This window comes from Petaurus breviceps, unplaced genomic scaffold, assembly GCF_028583685.1.
Source record: "Petaurus breviceps papuanus isolate PSGF00001 unplaced genomic scaffold, PetGlider_PUasm1.0 90845, whole genome shotgun sequence".
Taxonomy (NCBI): Eukaryota; Metazoa; Chordata; class Mammalia; order Diprotodontia; family Petauridae; genus Petaurus; species Petaurus breviceps.
The window spans coordinates 234,915-261,352 of NW_027187359.1; the positions used below are offsets into that span (position 1 = coordinate 234,915).

The 26,438-nt window shown below is 45.2% G+C and overlaps 1 protein-coding gene across 1 annotated transcript in view; it reads right to left on the reverse strand.

Annotated features, from left to right (window-relative positions):
* The window catches only part of ADA (adenosine deaminase), a 30,337-nt gene extending 4,876 nt beyond the window's left edge, over window positions 1–25,461 (reverse strand). The window contains exons 1-5 of the mRNA XM_069071824.1: window positions 25,304–25,461; window positions 12,938–12,999; window positions 6,748–6,870; window positions 4,698–4,841; window positions 3,606–3,721 (exon numbers count right to left, since the gene is read on the reverse strand). Of these exons, the coding sequence (XP_068927925.1) occupies window positions 3,606–3,721; window positions 4,698–4,841; window positions 6,748–6,870; window positions 12,938–12,999; window positions 25,304–25,336 (478 nt within the window). The 5' untranslated portion in view covers window positions 25,337–25,461. The remainder of the gene's footprint in view (window positions 1–3,605; window positions 3,722–4,697; window positions 4,842–6,747; window positions 6,871–12,937; window positions 13,000–25,303) is intronic.
* Between the last annotated feature and the right edge of the window lie 977 nt (window positions 25,462–26,438).

A 26,438-nucleotide genomic window follows, 5' to 3' on the forward strand; every position in this document is an offset into this window, starting at 1 on the left:
GCCCTGAGAACTGAAAAACAAGCCTTCCACAACTAATGAGGTGCTACAGGTCTGCAGACTGCTAGAAGGCAGTCATCAGCTGAGGGCAAGACTAGCCCCAATCCTGGCACAGAAATGAAATTGTGATAGGGCTGTCACCAAACATTCCATACTGCCCATTTCCATTTCTGCCCATGGAAGCAACACAAAAGAATATCCTCAAATTATATAATCTCAGCATTGAAGGGATCTAAGGTCACCCCACCCAATCACAGGCATGCCTTCTACACTGTACCCATCTGGCCCCTCCTTGAAGGTTTGCAATAGGAAACCCAGATGCAGCTAGGTGGTGCAGTGGATAAAGCACAGGCCCCGGGTTCAAAATCTGGCCTCAGGCACTTATACTAGCTTTGTGACCCTAAGCAAGTCACTTAACTCTTGATTGCCTTCAAAAAAAAAAAAAGAACCTACTTCCTTCCAGAGTATCCCATGATTCTTTGGAACAGTTCTCATTATGGGCATTTGCTTTTTTGCAACTTGCACTCGGTTCTCCTCATTCTGCCTTTTTGAGCCAAGCAAAACAAGTCTGACCCCACTTCTATATAACAGCCCCTCCCTCATACATTTTGGAGATAATTATCCTAAGTTCCCTAGGTTTTCTCTAGGCCAAACATGCCCCCTTCCTCTAATCCATCACAGCTTGATCCCACACAAATCAATTCTGCTTTGCAAGTACTGACACCACCAAATTCAGAGTTCTACAGCTTTACATTTAAAGAACCAGCACAGTTCCATAATCTGTGGGTACATTTTTCTGCTTTCAGCTGAACAGAGGGAACAAGAGCTACTAGCAGTTTGTGGGATGGTAGAAAACAGTAGTTCAGGGCGGCTAGGTGGCACAGTGAATAGAACATCAGCCCTGGAATCAGGGGGACCTGAGTTCAAATCCAGCCTCAAACACTTAACACTTATTAGCCATGTAACCTTGGGCAAGTCACTTAACCCTAATTACCCTGCCTTCCCCCCCTCAAAAAAGCACACACAAAACAAGAAAATAGTAGTTCATGGTTGGAGCTCAAAGACTTGTATGACTTTGAACGGGTCATTTTCTCACTGAGACTCAATCTCCTCATCTGTAAAATAGGGGCAGGATTGGATGATCTGAGGTTCCTTTGAGATCATATATAGCTCAAATCTCATTCAAAAGGAAGCATGACCCTGAGGCCAGAACCAACTAAACCCTATTGGGGCATGTAACCCAACCCCAGAATATCAGAGCACCTGGGTTCTGGCTTACTCAGAGATGGGCCCTGACTCTAACTCAGTCAAAGAGTGCCAGAGTAAAGCGGTGCTAGTAAGACCTAGATCAGGGAATTCCCACCATACCTGGAAGCATTTGGCCAGGTTGTTTGAATGCTTTGGAAACCTACACTCACATGCAACACTGCTCACAAAGAGACAGCAGTAGCTTCCTGACTCACTGCAATAAACCCTACCCATGCTCTGGAAGGGGATAGGACTGGGGCTGACAGCCAGGAAAAGCCTTAAAAATCTTTCCTCAGGAAGACCCAGGGGCTGAACGGCCTGGCAGCAGAAGGCATCAGGCGTTGTCATCAAGACAGGAAGAAAAGATATCTGACCTAAGAAACACTACCTCTGCTGGCCACGAGAAGATAGGGTAGGCCTGGGGGCAAGATGAGCTACCTCAGAATGAAACTACACCCCCATCCCCAACTGAATCCCAAGAGCTTTGGGGCCATGTGACATTCAGGTGAGCCCCTGCTCACAGACAAATAAATATAGGAGAGAAAGTCCATTGACTGCAGCTTCCTTCTATCTGACATGTTTCACTGTGGGCTCTGGGCTAAGACAACAACTCTATAGCGCCATATATATGTATATATACAAACAATCTCTCTCTGTCTCCCTCTCATATATCTGTCTCTCTATCTCTCTGTCTCTCTCATATATCTCTGTCTCTCTCTCTCTCATGTGTGTGTGTGAGAGACAGAGAGAGCGATTGCAGATCTAGGTGAGTTCTCCTCACAGCCCTCACACACATGTGAGTTCATCAGTTCACAGGATCATGGAAATAGAAGCTGGCAAGGACCAGATGTGTCAAGCAGGCTAGCTCTCTCACTTTGCAAATGAGAAAATCACTTGATAAACACTGTCCAAGTGCCTACAATGAGCTAGGCATTCTGCTTGGCACTGTGGGTAGAAAAAACAAACGAAAACCCCACAAGGCCAGAAGAAAGGGAAAAGACTTGCCCAAGACTGCATAGACCTGGGACGGAGCTGGGGATCTGAAATCGAGTCTTTTGATACCAAAGACTCTGTTCCCTGTATCATGCTGCCTCCTCACTAAGCCACATGGATTCCTGGATTTCCCCAAATCTCTCTTTGGCATATTTGCCAAATAGGTTTCTGCTCTTTGTGGCAGGTCCAAAAGAGGCTTTTCATGGGGAGGAAGAAGAACTAGTTTAAAAAAACCAACAACTTTTTTTCTAAAAATTGACCAGAACTTCAAAAACTTTCTAGCAGATGGCAAGGTTGGCAGATGCCCCCTCCTCTCCTTCCCTGGCTGTCTCATCTGTCTCAAGGCTGCAAGCTGCCATGTCGTTTAATCCTAGTGTTGGCAACTTCAGACCCTAAAGAGACAAAGGAGGGTCCGGGAAGCTCCCAGGACCACCCAGCCAGAGACTCCTGTCTGCTGCTCTGCTTCCAATTCTGAGAAGCCTCTCCTGCACTGAGGGAGGCAGAAGTAAGGCACAGTATATGAAGGAGGCTACCTAAGGCACAAGGAATATGTGTGTAAGTGAAGGAGACAAGGCAATTCAGAAGACTCAGGCATCGATCTCCCTAGCAAAAAGAGGCCCTCTGACTCTTCCTAGTTCTAAGGATCTGTTCCCAGTGCTAGGACTCCTAGAGAAAAGGATGGAGGGTAAGGTGAATAGAATGAGAACTACCAAAGGGGAAGAAGGAGAGGAAGAGGTACTGAGAACACAACTGGGGAAGGAAGGAGGAAGGAAAGGAGGTGGGAAGGGAAGCAGAGGGATGAAAGAATGGAGGGAAACAACAGAGGGAGAGATGAGCAAGGTAGAGCAGATGGAAGGGATGGATGAATTCTAAACACTTACTATGTGCCAAGCACTGTGCTAAGTGCTAAGGATACAAATAGAAAGTAAGATGGTCCCCGTTCACAAGTTGCTCATATTCTAATATAGGAGACAACATATATTGGCAGTTTCAGCTAGAAAGTTTCAGTGGTCCTTAGAGACAAAAAGAAAGGATGGAGAGGAAAGAAGGAAGGAAGGAAGGGAAGGAGGAAGAAAGGAAGGGAGGGAGGGAGGAAGAAAGGAAGGGAAGGAGGGAGGGAGAAAGGAAAAAAGGGAGGGAGGGAGGAAGAAAGGAAGGAAGGGAGGAAGGAAGGGAGGAAGGAAGGGAGGAAGGAAGGAAGGAAGGAAGGAAGGAAGGAAGGAAGGAAGGAAGGAAGGAAGGGAGGGAGGGAGGGAGGGAGGGAGAAAGGAATGAATGAGGGAGGGAGAGAAGAAAGGAGGGAGTGATGATCAGGACTAGACAGGGGCAGGCCAGAGGAGGTAAGGAGAGGGACCATAATACATTACTTGGCATGTGGCGCATGCAGCATAGAATAGACCTGACTTTGACGTGAAAGTCTCGCTCGCCCTCCTGCAGGCCCTGGCTGACAAGAAACACGACTTCATCAGGGGTGAGGTCTCCTCTGTATGGAAAGAGAGATCCCCAAAAAAGGAAGTGAGGCTATCAGGCAGGGGGAGAAGCCAGCCCCTCAGCCTGGAGGTCCCACTAAGACAGAAAACCCAGCCAATGCCTGGGCCAGAGCTGAGCACAGGACCCCAGGCAGGGGGGCTGTTTGTTTTATTTTTGCTGGGCCAGTGGGAATGAGTGGCATTTTTCTTGGCATCAGAAGATAGGAATTAACTAACAAGATTTCTGTCTCAAGCTGAGCCTACACCCCCCCCCCCCCCCCCCCCCCCCTCTTTTTTGGGGAAAAAGTGGCTAAGTGGATATCACATGGAGAGCCAAGGGGCTTGAGACATTTCTGATAGAATGTTAGGGGAAATTCTTTTTTTTTTTTTTTTTAAAGCAATCGGGGTTAAGTAACTTGCTCAAGGTTACACGGCCAGTTATTTCTGGGTGTGGTGCTGAGTGTCTGAGCCCAGGATTTGATCTCCAGGTCATCCCAACACCGGAGCCCATGCTCTTACTGGCTGAGCCACCTGGCCGCCCCTAGGGGAAATTCTTTGTATGAGAGATGTCTCTCTGGGAAAGTGGAGGGGATGGGACACAGGGAGAAATAAAAATTCATTTTTAAAAAAGAATATTAGTGGATCAGGGCAGGTGATCACTAGTTTTGGGAAACAGCAACAGCCTAGGAGTCAGGAAGCCCAGGTTCAAGTTCTGATTCTGCTATTACCTCACTATGTGACCTTGAGTAAGTCACTGTCCTTCTCTGGGCCTCAGCTTCCTCATCTGCAAAATGAAGGGCCCAAACTAGATAATTTCTGTGGTCTTTTTCCACTCTATTTCCAAATCTTATGACTTAGAGTAGATCTAGGGTTCATCTTCCAGCAAGGGGGGGGATCAGCCCATTCAGAATTCTAGCCTGCCTAGAGTACAGGCCTTGGACCCTCCAGCCACACCCTCCATACAACCCTGGCCCCTCTCCACTCACTTACTCAGTCTGATTCCAGGGAATGGGGTCCACCTTGGAGTTGGCCAGCAGGTGGGGGCTATACCTCACCTCCACATACACCACACCTTCCTTGGCTTTCATCTCCACAAACTCGTAGGCCACTCGTTTGATGGCCTCCCGGTCACCCCTGTGAGGATGAGGACAGGAGAAAAGTGGGCTCAAAACAACCTCCATTCCTAGTAGCAAGAGAGGGTGGGGTGGGAAGGGGAGGGAAGACCTTTGCTGGGCAGTCACTTTCAATTGTGTCCAACTCTCAATTACCCCATTAGGGGTTTTCTTGGCAAAGATACTGGAGTGGCTTGCCATTTCTTTCTCCAGCTGATTTTTATTGAAGCAAACAGGGTTAAGTGACTTGCCCAGGGTCATACAGTTAGGATCTGAGGCTGGATTTGAACTCAGGAAGATGAGTCTTCCTGACTCTAGGTCCAGCACTCTATCCACTGTGCCATCTAGCTGCCCACAGGGTAAAGAAATGAATATGAGAACACATATTTGTGTGCCTCTGTGTGTATGTTTGTGTTTGTGTGTACATGAGAAGGGGGGCTGGAAGAGGGAAAGGGGAAGGAAGAGAGAAAGAAGGGGGAGAGGAAGGGAGAAGTTGTGGGTCTCAATGAGACACGATATTCTGTGAGTAGATGTGGGTTCATAGGTATGTTAGAGGGTATGCACGATTAAGGGAGGAGACAGATGTCTTTTCTTGCCAGCATCGAGGAAAAGCCTTGTCTAGGGAGACGGCAGTTTGCCGGGCACATGCCCACAATCCTCTTCCTGTCACAAACTCTGAGGGCAGATAACAAGTGAAGCAATCCAGAAGCCTAGTGCCCTTTTGTGGAGGCAGAGAAGGAGGCAGGGAGAAGAACAACCCAGGGCTGACGTTGCAGTCAGGAGGCTTTCCAGGAAGAATAAAGCCCAGGGTGCTACAAGGAAAAACAAGGCCCAGGTTTCCTTGAGCCTTTCCTCCAGGCACCAGGAGGTCTGGCTGTCAGGCACTTGAGCCTTTCCTCCAGGCACCAGGAGGTCTGGCTGTCAGGCACTTGAGCCTTTCCTCCAGGCACCAGGAGGTCTGGCTGTCAGGCACTTGCATTCAAGGCCCCTCCACCATAGATTCCTTCACTCTGCTCTTCTTACTGCCCCTTCAAACACACCATCTTCACTACCTTGGTGTGGTATGAAGAGCCTTGGCTTAGTCAGAGGACCTGTGTCAAATTATGGGTCTGTCACTTACTACCATGCTTCCTCTACTTAGGCCTCAGTTTCCTCATCTATAAAATGAGGGGGCGGGACTCTATGAACCTAATAATAGTTCACATTCTATGATCAAAGACTGCATGTTTCTCACCCTGTCTGGAGCCCTCTGTGCCCCACTCCCTTTTCCAAAACCAGAGCAGCCCCACAGCTTGGCTCAAGCCTTATCTCCTCCCTGACCAACCCAAATCAGCAGAACCTTTCTCTAAACTAGAGCATTTTTTCCACAGTCCACTTAACTCTCATCTTATTCTTAATTTCCTATTTATCTGCCTTGTCTTCACTCCAAGACTATTAGTTTCACAAGAGCTAGGACTGAGTCTTTTATGTCTTATATCCCCCAAAGTATTCCTTATAGGCCCAGCAGCACAGAAAGCATTTTAGATAAGAGTAGGAATAACTTGTGTCTGAGCCCTGGTTCTACCACTTAGGGTCAGTGTACTTTTGGGCAAATCACCCGATTCTGATCTTCAATAAAATCTGAATAATCATGCTGGCTCGCCCTCTCTCGCATTGGGAGAGGGTGAGCCAGCATGATTATTTGGATTTTATTGACGGGAGGGGCCACATTGCATGGTTCAGAAAGGATTCTGTGTGCTATAAAGAGGTGCATGAATCTGAGCTGGACTAGCATTATGAGGAAACTAGACAGCTCTTGGCCGCGCATTCCCTCATAAGGTAAGAAGAAGATTAGACTGGCTGACCTCAGCTCTCAGCACCAGTTGGCCATCTCTTTAATCTTACAAGCCTCTCATTCTCATAGGCGGTTGAGGGGCCAGTCAACTCACGCAATGGCTGGCATGTAGTAATCAAATTTGGCCAAGAACCCAGGGAGGCTTAGGGGCTCGTCCATGCCAATGATGTTCTGGAGTTCCTCCACTGTATTGGCAGGAAGTGGGACTCCTCTCCTCCTGGAAGCAAAAGCAAAGCACATGGTCATTGAACAGCCATCCCAAGATGGAGGAGAAGCTGGGACCACAGAGCAGAGAGCGGGCCCCCCTCCTGAGGTCCCTGCCTTCCTTTTAGGCACATGGACCATTAACTCCATGCAGGCCAGTGTAGTACTGTGGAAAGAGGACTAGATTTAGAGTCAGAGGGCCTGGGTTCAGCTCAGCTTCTTATTAATTGTGTGATTGGGTACAAATTACTTTACCTCTCTTGGGTCTTTCTCTCTATTTGGAAAAGACACACACACACACCACACACACCCTAAAGTTTCTTCAACCTGTAAAATGAAGGAGTTGAATTAGGTAGTCTCTATGAGGTCCCTTCCAGATCCATATCCATTCCTTCTGTTCTATACCCCCAGCTACCCCTTGTCTCCTCTACCCCTTCATAAATCCATCCTGCTCACAATATTCCCATTCTGCTCAATAACTGTCCATGGCTCCCTATTGTCTAATGAGAAACAAACAAACTTCCAAGCTGAGAATTTGAGGGCCTCCACAACCTGGAACCATTCTACCTTCTTAGCTTCATTCTCCTTCATACACTAGGTGCCAACTGAGTTGAACTTCATGCCTGCTTCTATCCATGTGCACATACATGTCTCCCATGCCCAGAATGGTTGCTGGTCAGCTGGGAGTACCGTAGGTAGAGTACAGGGCTTAAAGTCAGGAAAACCTGACTCAGACACTTAATTAGCCATATGACCTTGGGCAAATCTTTTTAATCTCTGTCTCCCTTAATTTCTTCATCTGTAAAATGGGGGTAATAACAGCACCGACCTCCCTAGGGTTGTTGTGAGATCAAAGGAGATCATATTTATAAAGTACTTGGCACACAGTAGGCACTTAATAAAATGCTTGTTCTTTCTCTCCTTTTTTATATTCCCACTTTGTGAAAGCCTGCTACCTCTTCTAGGCAGTTTTTAATCCTTCTCCTTGGTCTTTACAGAATACATGATCTGATCTTTTGTAATCCCTTACTATGAAACACAATTGTCCCTCATCCTCAAAGAGGATCAATGACTTCAGGATGATGATATCTTGACTTGCAAGTGAATTTGATTTAAATGAGGCAGGGTTGTGCAGTCAGCCTCACTCTCTCCCCCAGAGCCATCTGGGTCCAGGGGCAAAACACAGGTCAAGATGACTGGAGATGCCCCTAGCTGTTATCATTAATGTGTGTCATTGACCATGAGGACAAGAACAATGTCTTATCTGATCTTTGCATCTCATAAAGGGCCCCTTACAAATTTAATTTCATTTTAAATTTTCCTACTTTTCTTGACACTTTTTGTTTCAGAAATATGTTTTTTTAATATCTCCCTCCCCTGACCAGCTAACCAAAGATTTAAAAAGCAGAAAAGGGGTAGCTAGGTAGTGCAGTGAATAAAGCACCAGCCCTGGAGTCAGGAGGACCTGAGTTCAAATCCGACCTCAAACAGTTAATACTTACTAGCTGTGTGACCTTGGGCAAGTCACTTAACCCCAATTGCCCTGCCTTTCCCCCTTCAAAAAAAAAAGCAGAAAAAGGCAGTTCAGCAAAACTAACCAATAGGTCAGCCATGTCTAATGAATATATACAGCATTTCACATCCATGGTCTACCAACCTCTTCTAGCAAGGGAGGGAGGTACATTTTTTTCAACTTTTTTCTAGGACCAAGTTTGGCCATTGTAATTCCATTATATTTTTATTATATATTTATATAGAATATAGAATTTATTATATATAATATTATAATTCCATTACATTTAAACCATGTGGGCTTGGGGTTTTATTGTTATTCTTTCCATTGCCCTTATTTACAGCCACCATGTATACTGCTCTCCTGGTCTGCTTGCTTTGGCCTGTATCAGTTCATGTGTCTTCCAATGCTTCTCTGAGTTCTTCATATTTGTTTTTTTACAGCACGGTAATATTCCATTACACTCATATACTGTAATTTGTTTAGTCATTCCCAATTTATGAGCACCTCCTCTGTTTCCAGTTTGGGGTGGTGTTTTTTTGCTGCAACAAAAAAGTTATTTGGCTATTTGGGTCTATACGGACCCTTACTTTTATCATTGGCCATCTTGGGGTATGGAAATCTGGAGCAAAGGGTATGTACATTTTAATCACTTTCTTAGCACAACCCCATTTACCATATGATTGGAACAATTCACAGCTCTACCAAGAGTATATTAGTGTGCATGTGTTTCCAATGCTGATTATTTCCATTTTTTGTCACCTTTGCCAGTTTTCTAGAACTCTTAATAAATGTTTACAATAGTTTGAAATTTAAACCTGGAAGGGATGGACATGTGGACAAGTGAATGCATGTGTATGTGTGTGTGTGTGTGAGTAAGTTAAAGACAGAGAGAGTGAGAGTGGAACCCTCCCCTCATGAGACCCTTAGGGGAAGGGACCCATATGTAATGAGGGAGACTGAGAATCAACCATCCACCAAAACTCAGAAGTGCTATACATCATTGCTGACTCAGGGCTTTCTTCCCTGAGGACCCAGTGGGAGACTGACCCTGAGTCTAGGCTCCCTTCTCAGCATAAGAGGGTGTGACCTCTGGGCAGGGGCATGGTCCTGCTTTGCTTCATGCCAGGAAGAGACTTATCAGAGTACTGATTGCTGGCTCAACAATTCCAGGGGCCTAAGCAGGCCCCACAGACTTCCTCTGCCTCCAGGCCTACCTCACTCACAGGCCACCCCACCCCCGACTAGCGGATGGACCAGGAGACCTGCAGCCCTTGGTCTGCATAGGCCTGAGGTGGAAGGCGCTCTTCTAAGTGCACAGGGCTAGGGATGCTGTTGATGAAGGGGCTACCCAGTACTACCCACCCCCTGCTTTTCACTTCCCTTTTCCAAATCCCCTTAGCATAAACTGCCCTCCCCCACCAGTGACCTCTGTTTCTGTTTGTTTCTCCAAGTCCAGCTCCAGGCTGACATTTTTCTTCCCCTTTTCTCCTTCTATATATATTCCCCTCTTTCTAGACCCATGCTTGCCTTAAATGGCATAGACTCAAAAGAAGTCGATCTGGAAAGGACTAGAGAGATCATTTACCCCAACCCTCATTTTACAGATGAGGGAACTGAGGCCCAGAAACTGAATAATCCCAAATTAAAAAGAAAGTAGCAGGCTGGGGTGGCCCCGTGGCGCAGTGAGTAAGAGCTCCAGCCCCAGCATCAGGAGACCTGGGATCAGTTCGGACCTCAGATACTTGGCAGCCACACAAAAATAACTGGCCGTGTAACCTTGAGCAAGTTACTTAACCCCAATTGCTTTAAAAAAAAAAAGAGAAAGTAACAGGACCAGGACTCAAGCCAATGCTTTCCCCTCTCCATGGCCTGTTCTCTCCCTGTCTACATTCATCTAGATCTCAAATCTAGAGGTAAAACGAACCCCAGAGGATCTCCAGTCCATATATGATCTTACTGAAGAAATCTCTAATGTATTTCCTTTTAGAAATTATTACTATCCTTTGAATTAGGATGGCAACAAACTTCATCAAAAAATGCCATACTGGTTACAAGAACTCAAGATTGCTTAAGTAGTTGTGCTAATATTAAGTTCTGTCCATACCCAGAATTAAAAAGCAAAGTGTTCCTACTAAGAGGAATACTTTCAAAATAACCTGGTCACATCTTATACATAATTATTATTTTTTAAATAAAGGTTATTTTTTAAGCAAATAAGGAAAGTTAGTAAAGTTTTATTTTTTGATGAAAAAACTAAAGACAGACTAGTGGTGGTTTGTCAAGAGAGGGAAAAAAAAACCCATAAGTGTAAGCTACATATTGAAGTTATAGGATATAGCACCTCAAGTTAGCAGGCATCATTTTACAGTTGAGGAAACTGAGGTCCAGACAGGTTAAATTATTTGTCCATAGTCAAAGACAGCTAGAAAGTATTTGAGAAGAGATGTGAATTTAGATTTTCCTGACCCCAGGGCCTGACTCCTATCCACTATGTCTTACTGGTACTTCAGTGTACATAATCATTATCTTCATGTTACAGGTGGAGAAACTGAGGCCCAGAGAAGCTAAGTGACTTACCCAGGATCACACAGAAAGTATACACCAGAATTCAGTTCAGTAAGTAAGATTCAGACACAGGCCTCTCCAGAATCTAAGTACAGGGTTCTTTCCACTACCCAATGTTGTCTCTCTTAAAGATCGCAGGGATAGCTTGGCCATTCCAAACCCAAAGGGAAGAGGGGAGAGAATATCCCATTCAGATTGAATACATAAAAAGTGCTGTTATGAATATTTTGATATATATGGGATTTTTCTTTCTCTTGGCATCTGAATTGTGTTTCCTCAAAGCTTACTGACATACCTGGTTTTTAGCTACTTTTGACTGCCAAAGGCCTCTCCAAACCTCATCTGCCTCCCTAACCACCAAAACTCCTCTTTATCTGACCTGTTATGAGATCATGCCCCAAGCTTTGCTTCCCTTCCTCGGATTCCAGAAAAACAATGTTATTGTGACCCTTAATAACCAGCCACTCCTTAACTCTGAGCTGGCTGGCTTCAAATTCAGATTACTCTCCACCCCATCTAATGAGGGAAACTTAAAAAGAAATAAATCAATTAATATTCTAAGGGAAACCCCAAGATAGCAGGCAGTTCCCTTTCCTTCCTCCACATCCAAGGTCTTAATATTTTTCTTATCTCCATAAAGAGTATTCTAGACTTTTCTTATCCCCTTAATGAGGGTTCTCTATCTTACTTGACCCTCTTAAAGGCGTTTCCTTCCCTTTTGGTCCCATCTCCCTTCCTCATAGCTGCTGCTAATGACCTGATTAAGACCAGTCCATCTTGTTGCTTAGAGTGGATGGGTTAAGGATAAACTGAGACAACCCAGCCCTTCCTCCCTGAAAGGCTCCTTCCTATCTGGGCTGGGTGGGTAAATCTGGCAGTTACCAGCCACTGCCCTTTGAAACCTTACTCTGGTTTCAAGTCACATTTAAGATACTTGAAGTCATAGCCCATGATTCCTTTGAGGAACAGTAAACTCAGTAAGTGGTCCTAGTCTGAGCTGAGCCTACATAACTTGCTGTGTAACCCCACAATGGGACGTATTTAGGCTCTCTGAGCTGGTTTTTCTATTTGTAAGATAATACTTCCTGTCTCAGGAGATACACTCCCTGTCTCAGACTTAGGACACTACAATACATTCCTATGCCAGGAAAAGTGAATTATTTCCCTGCTTTGGTGGCCCTGTCTGATTACTGTTGGGCTTTGGACATTTTTCACTTCACTCAATGACCCAGAGGCCTTGGAATCAAGAAATGTTGCAAAGCTGTACCTGAACCTTTTCTACCAAGGCTGTCCCATACAATCCCAGGGACTCAGGAGCCTGATGGTACCAGCCCCTGACTATGCCTACATGGCAGAAGGGGAAGGAGGTGGTAAGGGATCAATATCAAAGCTGACCCAAAGGAATGGGGGCTTTGGAGAAAAAGGCTTCAGTAGACAATGATCAGAAATCTGGTATTCCTTGCAGGTTGTATTGCCTCCCAAGCCTAATGCTCTCTCCCAGCAACAGGTTCCCTAACTCCTTTTAGCTCCTTTGATTTCAGCACTCATTCACAAGACACCCTGGGCCCCACCTCAGAATGGTTTTAAATTTTTAACATTTTGTTTTTACATTTTACATTTTTTGCATTCACTCTCCACCCCAAGTGGACATCAGAATAAGTGAACAAGGTGGCTCAGATCTCACCTCAGGGACATACCGATTGTTCATCCTTTGCAAAGTCACTTAACTTTCCATGTTCCTGGCAGCTCTCTGAGAGTTTCAGAAGAAGGTGCCAAACTCCACGAATAGTTTCCTAATCTGCCAAGTTCCCTCTATCAATGGAATCACTGGTCCACCCTCTATCTCATATAAGATAAAAGTAAATTCAGGGAGGAGATACTAATTATCAGAACATACAGGCCCCTTGACAGTCAGCTGAGGTGTGAAGGCATAAATTCTTGTCTTACTCCCTCCCACCAGCAGATGAAATCAGTCCCCCATCCCCTTTCACAAACTTACTCAGCATAGTACAAGATGGTCTCAGGTTTGATGGCTCCATCCAGATGGACATGAAGCTCTACCTACAAGAGAGAAAGAACTGTAAGTGGCCAAGATAGTGAGAAGTCTGGAGGCCCACTGTGCCAGGAGGCATGCTAGGGATATCAAGAAGGCAAGCAAAGGGGTAAGGGAGAGAAAAAAAGGTGGCAAGAATCCCTAGTCTCTCCCATCATCCCCATCAAAAATCAGTATTCTGGATTTGCCTCTAGGTCTCAAAAAAGTCTACCCACCTGAAAGCTTGGGGAGTGGCAGCAAACTCATTCCACACTGTGGGGCATGGAAGCTTGAACCTTCACCTATGCATCTTTGTAGCTCTGACCAGGGGAAAAAAATCACTTAACTTCTCTCAAGCTGTTTCCTTATCTGATACATTACAGAATTTGTTGTGAATAAAATAGGGTAGGGATAGGGGCTGAGAATCTGATTTCACTGATATGGGGAACTCCAGCATGAGGAAATTCCCTTTACTAATACAGATTGTCATGTTCTGTTCAACTTGCAAGGAGTTGGAGTTGCCAAGAGCTTGGAAAAATAAAGTGATTTGCCCAGGGTTACACAGTCAGGATGTATCAGAGGAAAATGCTGCATAAATATTAGACTGCTATACATGTATGAATTGTTATGAATAATAACAAAAGAATTCTTCACTTCCTTCAAGGCTCAGGTCAAGAATTACTTCCTATAACAGTCCTTACTCTCTACTGCTACTTCCCTCTATATTAACTTCTTTGGGTGGCATGAATGGAGAGCTGGCCACAGAGGCAGAAGACCTGTGTTCCAGTCCAGCCAACAGATACATCCTACTTGCTGTTTTACCCTGGTCAAGTGCCTTAAGACTCCTAGTGCTCTGGGCAGCACTTAGAGAATAGAAGTTGCTGACCTTGGGATAGGAGGGAGGGAAATACAGTCAGTCTTTTACAAAATATCTACTATGTTACTGTTTTGCATTAGCTACACATGTATAACCTATACTGAACTGCTTATCTTCCCAGTAAGGGTGAGTGACAAAGGAGGAAGGGAATGAATCTGGAATTCAAAATTTTAAAATCAAATGTTAAAAATATATATATATATATATACATATATATGTACTATTATTAATACTATTTTACATGTAATTGGGAGATAAGATATACAGGCACTAGAGCATAGAGATCCACCATGCCCTACTGGAAAAGTCGAAAGGGGTATGGGAGAAGATATGGGAGAGAGCAGATTGGAGGAGGGGATATCCTGTGGGACTGCTATTCTGGGGTGGTGGGTAGGGGAAAAATGGGGAGAAAATGTGTAACTCAAAATCTGGCGGAAACGAATGATGTAAATCAGAAGTTAATAAAGCAATTGAAAAATGGAAAAAAAAAACCCAAAACAACAGCAACAACAAAAGAAGCTGCTGACTTGCTTCGGCAAAGGGAATTTCTTCACCCTCATGTTTCCTATTCCAATGAAATCCCAGGTCTAGTCTCTATCCTGAAGTATCATATGAACATGAACTATTCTTAGTATTACTTGGGGACAAAGGAGAGGCCCAGACAAAGTTCCCAAAGTACCTGAGGAGAGAAAAAACTTCCAGGGGGCAGGGAGTCAGGGAAGGCTTTCAAGAATCAGAGAATTAGGGACCTTGGGGCTCATTTAGCCCAGCAGTTCCTAATCTCTTTTGTGTGCCTTGAAACCTTCTGGATGAACACTTCTCAAAATAGTATAGACCCTTCTTAGAATAATGGTTCATCACGAAGGAAATCTATTCCTAACTTACAGAATTGTGCGTCTGTCATTTCACCATGATATAAGCTCCTTGAGGGTAAGGAGTGTTTCATTTTTATCTATCTTTCTAGTTCCACAGTGCCTAGAATATAAAATGCACTTAATAATTCTGGTTTATCATGCCTGGAATGCAATATGCACTTAATAAATGCTGGTTTATTGTGCCTGGAATATAATATGCACTTAATAAATACTTGTTGAATGAATGAATGGTTGCAATTGAAGGGGAAAGTGAGGGGGTGAAGGAATCAGCAGTGGAATACCCAAGGAATGAGGACCCTGGAGAGTTCCTTCCAACAGTCATTAATACCTTAGAACAATGAGTTCACCAGATTCACTAAAATGTCACCTGGGAAGGCAGGAGAATTTAAATAAGCTTATTTTGGTTAATTAGAGTTAAAAGGATATGTATGTACTTGAAGAGATCCATAGGATTCCTTATTTATTGTCCTCCCTGATATGGCTCCATGGGTTCTCTGGGTTCATGAGGAAAGTATTACAAGGTCAATCTCCAGCTGACTCAATCAATTATAGTTCCCCTGTTCGAAGTCTATACCCCCTTCCCTCAAGCTAAGCCTTGCTGCACCCCCCCCAAATGAATCTCCAATTCCATCAAGCCACTTCAAAGGTGCATGAGAGGTCACAGTAAGAAGGGGCTAGGATGAAAGAATAGGGATGGTCCAGTACAAAGCCAGGCTCACCACTGAGACTAAAGGAGCACCAGCTTAGCAGCTGATGAGCTGGTTAGACCTGTTCCATGACACAGTAGCCATCATGGTTAAAGACAGTTCCTGGCCTCAAGGACAGGAAAAGGAAAACATAACTCCCTCCTACCATCATTTGTCCCCACCCCCAATGCATGCAACTAGGAACTTTCTAGCTACACAGCCTCACTGGGGGCATGGAATGGTCAACGCCTGCAGGCAGAGTAACAGTGAGTACAGCAATTTAACCCAATCTACTTCCTGGTCTCTAGCAGCCACAGGAATCCCAGAGCAGGAGCTGCTCTAAGCAAATACAAAGATCCAGCATACAAGAGTAAGGCAGGATGGACATCAAAATGCTTCCTCTAATAGCAAGATTTCTACTGTGGTTGGAAGAGCTCAGGGTTGGGAGTCAGGAGGCCTGAGTCAAAGTCCTAGCCCTGCCATTAACGCTACGTGACTTTGGACAAGTCATTTCCCTTTGAGCTTGTTTTCCTTTTCCATCGAATGAGGAATGTGGAAGAAAGGACCTCTGAGATCTCTTTCAGCTAGATAACTCCATCTAAAACCCCATTTACAAAAACTTTGAGTCACATAAAATGTTTCAGGAGTAGAGCTCTAAAGTGAGGTTTCATCAGAACCTAAAACGGGGGTTGGAATGTAGTGTGCCTTTTTTTCTTAAAGGACCTGAGCAATGGGCCAAGATAAGGGTCCAGGAGACTCAGTGACTACAGTCTTTTCCAAATCTTTTTTTTTTTTTAGCAATGGGGTTAAGTAACTTGCTCAAGGTTACCCGACCAGTTATTTCTGGGTGTGGTGCTAAGTATCAGAGCCTGGATTTGATCCCCAGGTCATCCCTACACTCGAGCCAGTGCTCTTACTTGCTGAGCCACCTGGCCGCCCCTATTTCCAAATTTTCCATCACCAGGTTAGCCTCCCAGGAGCACCCACATAATATCATCCCCAGGGGTAAGTGATAACTACTAAAAAGGAATTTTTCCTAGGAATCCGGGGATAAGGGCAAGAGAGCCAGACACTGACAGGAAACATGGCTATAGGGAACCTTGAATATAGAAGCTCCCTCAGTCAAGAGGGCACCCTGCCCACTGGGCACTGTCCCAGGACAGGGAATGTAAAAGAGGAAGGAAGTCTGAGGGCATTGGGAACCTTACAGATAAGCAGAGGGAAGTTGGACCCTGGAGAAGATGGGGGAAAGTACTGGCAAGGACAGCTAGTCACTTGAGTCAATGCCCAGATACAGCTGGGGATCCCCATCTCTTTGGCTTCTCAGTCTAGGCACTGTTTAACTAGCTGGGGCACAGCCGCATCTGGGGTGGCCGTGACTCAAGAGCAGCTGGCCTGGTTCCCTGCCAGCCACCACCTGCAGGAAGGTCCTCTGGGTTTGCTCCCTCCCCCTGGGGAGGATACTTGTCCCTCAGAGTTGGAATTCTAAGGGAGGGAGCAGATGATGCCCCCGTCCTGCTTCCCTCTCCTCCCTGAAGCCTGGGTAACACACACCCTTTCATTTCAGATTCAGGTTTGGGTGGTTGGTCCCCTAACCTGCCATTCTGAAATACTCTAGTTTCCCTGGCAGATCCTAGGCCAACCCCCTCATTTTGCAAATGAGGAAAGAGAAGGAAAGTAACCTAAGAGCAGACAGGTAGGAGGAAGTAGGCAGTCTATGATGAGAACCCATGACAAGATCTATGACAAGATTCCAGGTCTTCTGATGCCAAATCCAAGTTCTTTCCATGACACCATGTTGTATCACAGAGGATAATGTGACATGTACCTAATGAGTAGGGGCAGTGGGTGGGCAGTGAATCAGTCATTTGCCAGAAGAATCAGAAGAGCTCTGGGCTCTAGACACTCTGACCTGTAGTGTGACGTCCTGGGGAGGCCTTTAGTGCTTAGGGCAGAATGTAGGGAATCTCTTCCTCCTTCCTCATAGCTTCTTCCTCTCTGAGTCTTGGTGGCAGGTGAGGTTCTCCCCAAACCCCACAGAGCCCTAGGTGGAGCTGGAAGGATCTTGTAACCATCTAGTTCCATCACCTTGTTTTCCAAGAAGAAAATTGAGGTTCAAAAAGAGGAAAGGTCTTATGCAAGGGAGTAAGTTTCTGAACTCTGGACCAGTAGTCTTTCCACTGAATTAAACTACCTACTCATCTCCAGTTGTGTGTGTGTGTGTGTGTGTGTGTGTGTGTGTGTGTGTGTGGTGTGTCTCCCTCCTTGGCCAGACCACCCAGCCTAGGAAGAGTAATCATTTCTTCTGAGGATTGATCTGTCACCCAAGGGTTTTCCAGGGAGGTAGAGTTCAATGGTTCATCATGGGAACCCCACTAGCTCTACTGAATTAGATCACAGGAGGTAGCAGCCTGTGAGGAAAAGATATTTGGAGGAGACCTGGGGTCAAACCCAGCCTCTGCCACTTTGCCCATATGACACCCCCTTCCTCTGGATGGGAGCAAGTTTGCTCATCTGTAAAACGAGGGAGTCAGTTTATAGGGTCCCTTCCAGCTCCAAATCCTAGGACAAGGAGGCTTGCCAGAAGTTGATTACCCAGGACCACTTTCCAAATGACATTAGCTAGTAGAGGTCACAAGGCAGACAAATCCCTGGAGTTGAGCTAAGCCCTGAGGATTCCTGACCTGCCTCTGGGATCACCCCCAAGCCCAGGTCCAGTCCAGATAGGCCAAGATGTTGTTCTTTACTGGCCAGATATCCTCTTGTCTTCCTGATCCCATTTTCTGCAAACAATACGTTGGTCTAGCGCCAGGGACTGGGAGAAGTCCAGAGCTGGCTGAGGGTCCCCTGGTGGTCCCTTGTGGGGACAGTAGCTGGGCAGGAGGCATGAGGGGTGTAGACTATTAAGAGGGAAAGAATAGCTTTGGAGGACAGTCCCCCTTCGGGACACCTCCTTAGAGGGCTTCCCTGACTGCAGCACACATGACTGTTTTCAGAAGACAAATTCAACTCACCAAACATTTATTAGGGCCCTGACTATGTGCTTAATGTGCTCAGTGCTGGGGATGCAAAGATGACCAGTCCTTGCTTTCAAGAAGCAAGTTTTCCCATCTAATGGGAAAACACAACATGTACACCAGTAAGGTAGATTGTAACGAAATAGCAAGTTACTGTGTCTAAAGGCTCTCAAACCTTAAAGTATAGCAAATGAAAGGCAGTGTGGCAAAGTGGAGATCTAGGTTCTAATCCTGTCCCTAATAAATACTGTTTAAGTGACCTTAGGCGAGTCATTGATCTGTGTGCCTCTCTAAGACTAGGACATGCTGCCCTGAATTGATAAGCGTTTCCTCACCCAGTAGTTTCTTATGCTAATTAAATCACAAATCAAAAACTGTATTCTGGGAGCAGCTAGGTGGCACAATGAATAGAGCACTGCACCCTGAAGTCAGGAGGACCTGAGTTCAAATCCAGCCTCAGACACTTGACACATTTACTAGCCTTGTGACTTTGGGCAAGTCACTTAACCCCAATTGCCCTCCAAAAAATAAAAGCAAAAACTCTATTCTGAAGTTTTACATAGATATAAGCAATTCTTAGTATTAAAGATACTAAAAGTAAGCTAGGTGATACAGTAGATAGAATGCTGGGTCTGGCCAGGGTCATGAAAACCTGAGTTCAAATCCAGCCTCAGACATTTACTAGCTGTAAAATCATTTAACCTTGGCCTGCCTCGGTTTTCTCAAGTGTAAAATAGGAATAGTAATAGCATCTACCTCCCAAGGTTGTTGGGGAGGATCAAATGAGATCATTTTTGTAAAGTGCTTAGCACAGAGCCTGGCACGTCAAAGGATTTTGATAAATGCTGTTTCCTTTCTTCCTTACTTTAGAGCAAAACACACAAAGCATTCTAGGGAACTGTGAGAAGAGAAATTACTTGTAGGTGGAGCAGAGTCAGGGAAGGTTTCTAGGATCATAGAATTTAGAGCTAGAAGAGGACTTGGAGATCAAGATTAGTCCAATCTTCTCATTTCAGATGGGGAAACTGAGGTCCATCAAGGGGAGAATGACTAGTCCAAGGTCACATAGCTAAAGTCAGTAGCAGAGCTGAGACTCAAAACCAGGCTTCCAGATTCCCAGTCCAAGCCTCTTTCCACTAGACCATGCTGCCCCTTTTACAGAGGACATGTCACCTTAGCTCAGTTTTAGAAGAGGAAAAGAATTTAACAGACCACCCCTTGTAAGGCTCTATTGATAACCAGTGCTTCAAGGTTTGCAGAGCACTTCTTAAATTTAATCTTATAAATCTGGTCACTATATGCCTTGTAACACTTAATTGTGGGCTATTAGTTTTCTAATAGATTTTAAACTCCCTGAAGGCAGGGACTATTTTTCATCTTTGCATTCTTAGCACCAAGTACATTAAGTGCACTGTACTTGGGTTCAAGGCAAAGAGGATGGTCTCCCAGAAGGGACAGAAGAAAGGACAAGTTGAAAACAGAACAAAGAGGAATGGAATGAAATGTGGCTTGGTTGATAGGCTGGAGCCATTTCAAAGGTGGTTCAACTACCATGCTGATATGAAGCTGTAAGTCACAGGCTACTTTTAACTATTAAGCATTTCATTTATTTATTGTTATTCATTTGTTTCAGTCATGTCTGACTCTTGATGACCCCATTTGGGGGTTTTCTTGGCAAAGATATTAGAGTGGTTTGCCATTTCCTTCTCTAGCTCATTTTACAGATGAGGAAATTGAGGCAAAAAGGGTTAAGGACCTTGTCCAAGGTCACACAACTAGTGTCTGAGGCTAGATTTGAACTCGGGAAGATGAGTTTTCCTGACTCCGTGCCCAGTGCTCTATTCACTGTGGCCTATTTCAATTATAGTGAATACATATCATCAATCTATCATCATCACTGCAGACATTTACATAGACATAGGGTTGGACCTGTGATTTCACTGATATAGAGAATTCCTGGGTAAGGAGACTGTTTACCAGAACAGGTGTGTCTTAGAAGAATTACCTAAGACTTTGAGAAGTTAAGGTATCTGTCCAGGGTCACATAGTCAGTACTGAATACAGATACAGATCTTCCTAGCTTTGAAGACACATCTCTACACACTCTGCCACACTTCTCCATAGCTCTTTTACAATGATCCCTGAATGTGATGTAACAGGGAAGGAAATAAGCATTTATATAGTACCTACTGTATGATCTTCCTTCTACAGTTGAAGAAATTGAGGCAAACAGAAGTTAAGTAACTTGCCTAGCAAATGTTTGGGGCTAGATTTGAACTCAGGTCTTCTTGACTCCAGACCCAGCATTCTACCTGCTGCACAACTTAGCTGCCTCAGTAGATTTCAGAGCTGGAAAGACCTTGGAATGGAGAAAGTCAGTGCTAGAAGAAACTATCTAGTCCAACTCCCTCATTTTACAGTCTTGTCCTCCCAACTAGACCTTGTGTTCTGCTTCTCTATGTTCTCTGAAGTGTAGTCAAGCACCAGGGTAGGAGTAATAGTCAACTAAATTAAAAGAGTTCCCCATCTTGAGAGTCTAAATTGCCTTCCGATGCTACCCTCCCCACTCACCCTGCACACACACACACACACACACACACACACACACACACACACACACACACATACAGAGTACCCACCAGTGACTCAGGACTACTCAGTCAAGCTTCTACCTTCTTTTTTCTGCAATCAGGTTTCTCTTTCTGGATTTTGTCTCCCATTGGAGGGAAACAGATCATATACACCTGGGCTGTCCAATAGCCCCAAATGTAGTCATTGATGTGATATCATGACAACACAGATAGACATATGTGTATATATACATGCACATGCAGAGCATAATTCAGAAATGCAATAGCCTCCTAGCCGTTCCTTTCACCTATACTCTCATACCCATAAGCACCCCCAACCTCACCCTCATATCCGTTGAACCACAGCCAATATGCATAGATCTTGTCATGTCATTTCCCTGCTCAGAAATCATTGATGGCTCTCTGCTGCTCATGAGAAAAGTTCAAATTGCTCTGTTCAAATGCCAAGTTTTATCTCACATGTCCCTTAATTTGTTCTACATTCCAGTCAAACGGTATATAACTTTCTATTCTTTGCACATATCCTGTGTTCTGTTTTCTCAGTTCTTCCTCTTTGCCCAGACTGGTTTCTGTGCCTGGAATGTCCTCCTTCTCCATCTTCGCTTATTGAAATTCTACATATCCTTTCCAAACCAGTACAAACGCCGCCTCCTCCAGGAAAGCTGCCTTGATCTCCTATGATGACCTCCCCCTAAGACTTCACTTAATACTTTTCTTATAGCTTTCCATTGCACTTAGCTACAAACTATTACAAACACTACCATATGATATCAGTGTTTGCCTCTCATCTTTCACTAGACTGCAAACAAAGAGCTATATATACAGTAGGCAATTAATAAATACCACCTTTTGGAATATAGAATCCACAAGGTGGCAAAAAAAATTCCTCCTCCCAGAGGTAATTGCTTTTGAAAATGTTTATTGATAGCTTGTTTTTCCATTACCTATGTAGCCTAATAGATAATTGCATTTTATAGATCTCCCAAAGGCCTTCAAGAACTAAAGAAATGAAATTTTAAGAGAGGAATCTGAGGTAGGCACCGAGGCAGGCAGTTCAGGTAGGCATGTCACATCATGCCTCATAAGCTGCTGTTTATTCTGTCTGCTCCTCCTCCTTACATAAAGGTACAATTTATGATGCCAGTGACGGAAAGGTTCAGGTGTCCCTGACTGCCACTCATCCCTCTCCCCCAGCCCTGGGAAGGTAATGAACTAGCCCCACTCAGCCTCAACCCTGATTCTCCCAAGGGGGGGTAAAGATGTCTATCAGTTTCCATCTGGCTGAAATCTGGATCCTGTCCACACATGGGGCTGAGAATTTCCCCTGGCTCAGACTAACTCCACAGATTCTGGTCCATGGTATAGAGTATTTCTCCAGATACAAATATCTCTGGCCAGGCAGGCCACAACCCTTGGCAGAAAATGCTGAACACAATTTGGAAACATAAACCTTTCCTGTTATGACCGGGGCTTAATCAAAGTACAAGTCCCTCTGGACTGAACTCCCCCTCCATGCCCTGAGGCACTAGGAAGATCCACCCTCCCAATATCTTCTATTTTCCTCTGCTAGTACTATCATGCTATTCCAAATCTACATTTGATTGCTCAAGTGCTTTCGTCATTTAGACTGTTCCAAGTACTTTCCCCATCCAGGGTCTATACTGTCTGGTTTTGATTCTCACAAGATAGCATGGTACAGAGGGAAAAATACAATTGATTGAAGAATCATTCACACCCTGGCACAATTGTGTGACCTTGGCCAAATCACTTCCCTGGGCCTGTTTCCTCATCTATAAAATGAAAGGGATTGGATTGACCTTTATAATTCCTTTCAACTCTAAAACTTGATCCTTAGGTATTTTACCACCATTTTACAAATAAGGAAACTGAAACCAAGAGAGAAGTATCTGAACCATAACAGCTGCTATTTCTATAACGCCAAGTGCTCTCCTTGCAACAACTCTGTGAGATGCATAGGGAGGACAATGATTATTATCTTTGTTTTACTAGTTTTATCAATGTAAGATAATCTGACCAAGGTTATGTAGTCAATGGCAGAGCTAGGGCTTGAAATGGGGGCTTTGAACGCCCCAGTATTATAGCATTTTATATTGAAAGATACAGAAAATTGGAGATGAAGGGGACATGCAAGACCATTCAGACCAACTGCTTCATTTTACATCTGAGGAAACTGAGGCACAGAAAGGGAAACATCCCTGCCTAAGGAAACAGCAGGAGTTCCTAGCAGAACTGGAACTAAAATGCAGATCTCATGATTCCACTACAAAGTCTGATGACTCCTGAGAAATACTCAACTTGGGGATCTCTGACATATTCTTTACTCAGCTATTTTTCACTCCCATTCTAGACTGGATAAGGAAGGGTACAATCAAGCAGGTCCATGCCATGGCTCCTTATTCTTATAAAGGAAAATGAAGGAAGTAAACTTTTAAATAGCACCTACTATTGATGAGGTATGGGCTCTGGGAGCCCCCTTGAGCTCTCCTAGAATCCTTGAGGTACAGGCTCTGGAAACCCCCCTTGAACTCTGATTAAATCTCATTCCATTTGATGAGGCATTTGTATGAGGCCATAAGCCTTACTTTGTGGCTGGACCCAAACCTGTTACTAGACTTCCCACCCTGGAGCCTATAAAAATATCAATCCACCATAGTCAGTTGGCTCCAGGTAGCCTCCAGCAACTTCCCACCCTTAATCACTCATTGACCTCATTAACTCCTCCTGAAGACCCTCCCCATACACCTCCTCTAGACCACCCCTGGATTCCTCCCACAACCTTCTGTATATAAGACCCCATCTCATATCACATAGTGTGAGTGTGCCATAGAATGACCTACTACAGACTTACCGTGCCCGATACAAGTGAACTTTTAATAAATTTTACTTTTCTTTGGCTGAGAAGACTTGAGTCGAATTCATTCAGCAGGACCCGGTGTATTGCTATTTTGGGGTCTCCAGAGCAACCCTAACCCCCTTTCTGGGTAACCTCTTCACTACGTGCCAGGCCCCTTGCTAAGCACTTTTACAAACATTATCTCATTTGACTCTCACAACAATCCCGAGAGGTAGGGGCTGTTATTAGCACTATTTTACAGTTGAGGCAAACAGGTTGTGTAAATGCCCAGGATCACACAGCTAATAAGTGTCTGAGATCACATGTGAATTCAGGTCTTCCTGATTCCAGGCACAGCAATCTATACACCATCTGCCTCTGAGGGTTTCATTCTAGCTTCATCCTACATGTAAAGAGATGGAATCAGCTTTCTGGTCTTACCAACAGGATTGTCTCTTTGTTCTTCCTTCTTAGTTACTATAGGATATATATTGGAAGGGCATGTGGTTTACTAGACAGAGCATGGGGCTAGAGATCAAGAGATCTATCCTCCTCACTGATGTTAGTCAAATTATTTCTTCTCCCTGAACCTCACTTTCTCCAACTGTAAAATGAGGGGGTTGGATTAGATGATCCTTGACATCTCTTCTGGCTCTAACATTTTAAGCTCTAAGTACTCATCCGGCACTCAGATTCTTTATACATGGCTATGGATCTCAGAGGCGAAAGGGACTCTTGACGTGCAATCCATTACCTTCATTCAACACATTTAACAGAAGAGGAAAGTGAGCCCCAGCAAAGTTGTGGCTTACACAAACCATATGGGTAGTAGAGAGCAGAGCTGGGCTTCAAACCCAAGTCTTCTGACACAAAACCCATGCTTGTTCTACCCTACCCTGTGTTCTCTGTTCTAAAGTCCCTCCCAGTCCGAACATTCAATGCTCTTTGTTCTAACGTTCTCCTGAAAAGGACAGTCTGCTCTAATTTCCCTTCCACTGTTAACACTCAAATGTTCTCTCTCGGTTCTAACATTCTCCAGCTGTGACAGTGTCAGCTCTAAGGTCCCTCCCAGCCCTGACTGTTCTCTGTTCTAAGCTTCTCCCCACTGTAACAGTCTCCGAAGTAATGGGTCCAGAGCTAAGGTTTATGGTTCTGAATGATCCCCGCCAGAAAGCCTAGGCTCCACCCCAGCCGTGGGTTCAAACAACAGCTCCATCCCAGCGCTGGATGCAAATGCGGGGGCCACGACCAGGGGGAGGAGTTCGTGGTTTCTTCCCCAGTCTCTCCCTCTGACCGTGGCAGCTAGGGGGCCCTAGGAGTGGCAACTACAGGGTTCCAGAGGCCGGCAGTGGGGACCTGGGGCTCCCCAGTCCTCAGTTCCCTCCCTCTCCCATTCACCCAGCCACCCCGGGCTCCCGGCTCCCTGCGCTCACTTTAGGCTTGTCAAACGCTGGCGGCTGGCTCATGGTGACTGTCGGTATTCGGTCCGTCTGTCAGTTCAGCCAGTTCTGTCCCGGGGGGTTCCCGTCTCGGCCTCGTGAGCGGCCACCCCGGTTTTAACAGAGCTCTCGGGCTTCGGGCCCGCCCCCGGTCCAGCCTGGGACCCGCCTCCTCCACGCCCTCTATATGCCCGCTCCTCCCTCTGTCTTCTTCCCCCCAGCCCTGGGACCTGGACGCTCCCTCCTTAGCTGACCCCATAGCCAGCTGTGAAGCTGGAGCTCCCAGCGGTTTCAACCCCACAGCCTCCTGGATCTCTCGTCTGGAGGAAGAAGTCACAGACTGTCAGTCTGATTGATACCCCAAGGTTTCCAGGAATTCAGCTTCTGGTCGGGTGCCCGGGACCAGGGCCAGGGCTAAGGCCACGTGGGCCTACGGAAGAAACTCCTGAAGATGAAGTTCCCTATGCAGAAACAGTGGCATCCCTAATTGACAGAGTAGATTAGTGTAGCCAAGAGTCCTGGACTGCAATCTAGGAGACCAGCACTGGGGACCTGGCCCTGCCATTAATGTGCTATCTGTGCTTTGACAAATCCTCGGACCTCAGTTTCCTCTTCTCCGAAATGAGGTGGTTGAATAAGACCATCTCTCAGGGCCCTCCTTAGCTCCAGATCCTATTATTAGAACCATAATTATCAGATCTTTAAGAAGGATATCATCTTCCCCAAGGCCTCTCATTTTACAGTTGAGGATACTATAATATGACATGCCCAAAGGTAACAGAGTAAAATTAACAGTCAGATTCGAACTCAGGTCTTCCGTCACCAAAGCCAATTCTCTTTGCTCCATACTTGTGTTTCTTTGTATCCCCAGTGCATTGCACAGCGTTGGCACATAGTAGGCACGACAACATAAGTTTACTGACCGACTGACTAGACTATACGGCCACAGATAGCTTTGGTAAAGGCCCTACCTTCACAGACAAGATTAGGGTTAGAATAAGTTAGGATAGTCAACCTCACCAACCCCTGAGCAAAGGTTATGGAAGTCAGTGCTCTTTAGGTCCAGCTAACCTGGCCTGGTTGTTCATGTGCAATATTCCATATCCCATCTTCAGACCTTTTCAAAGGC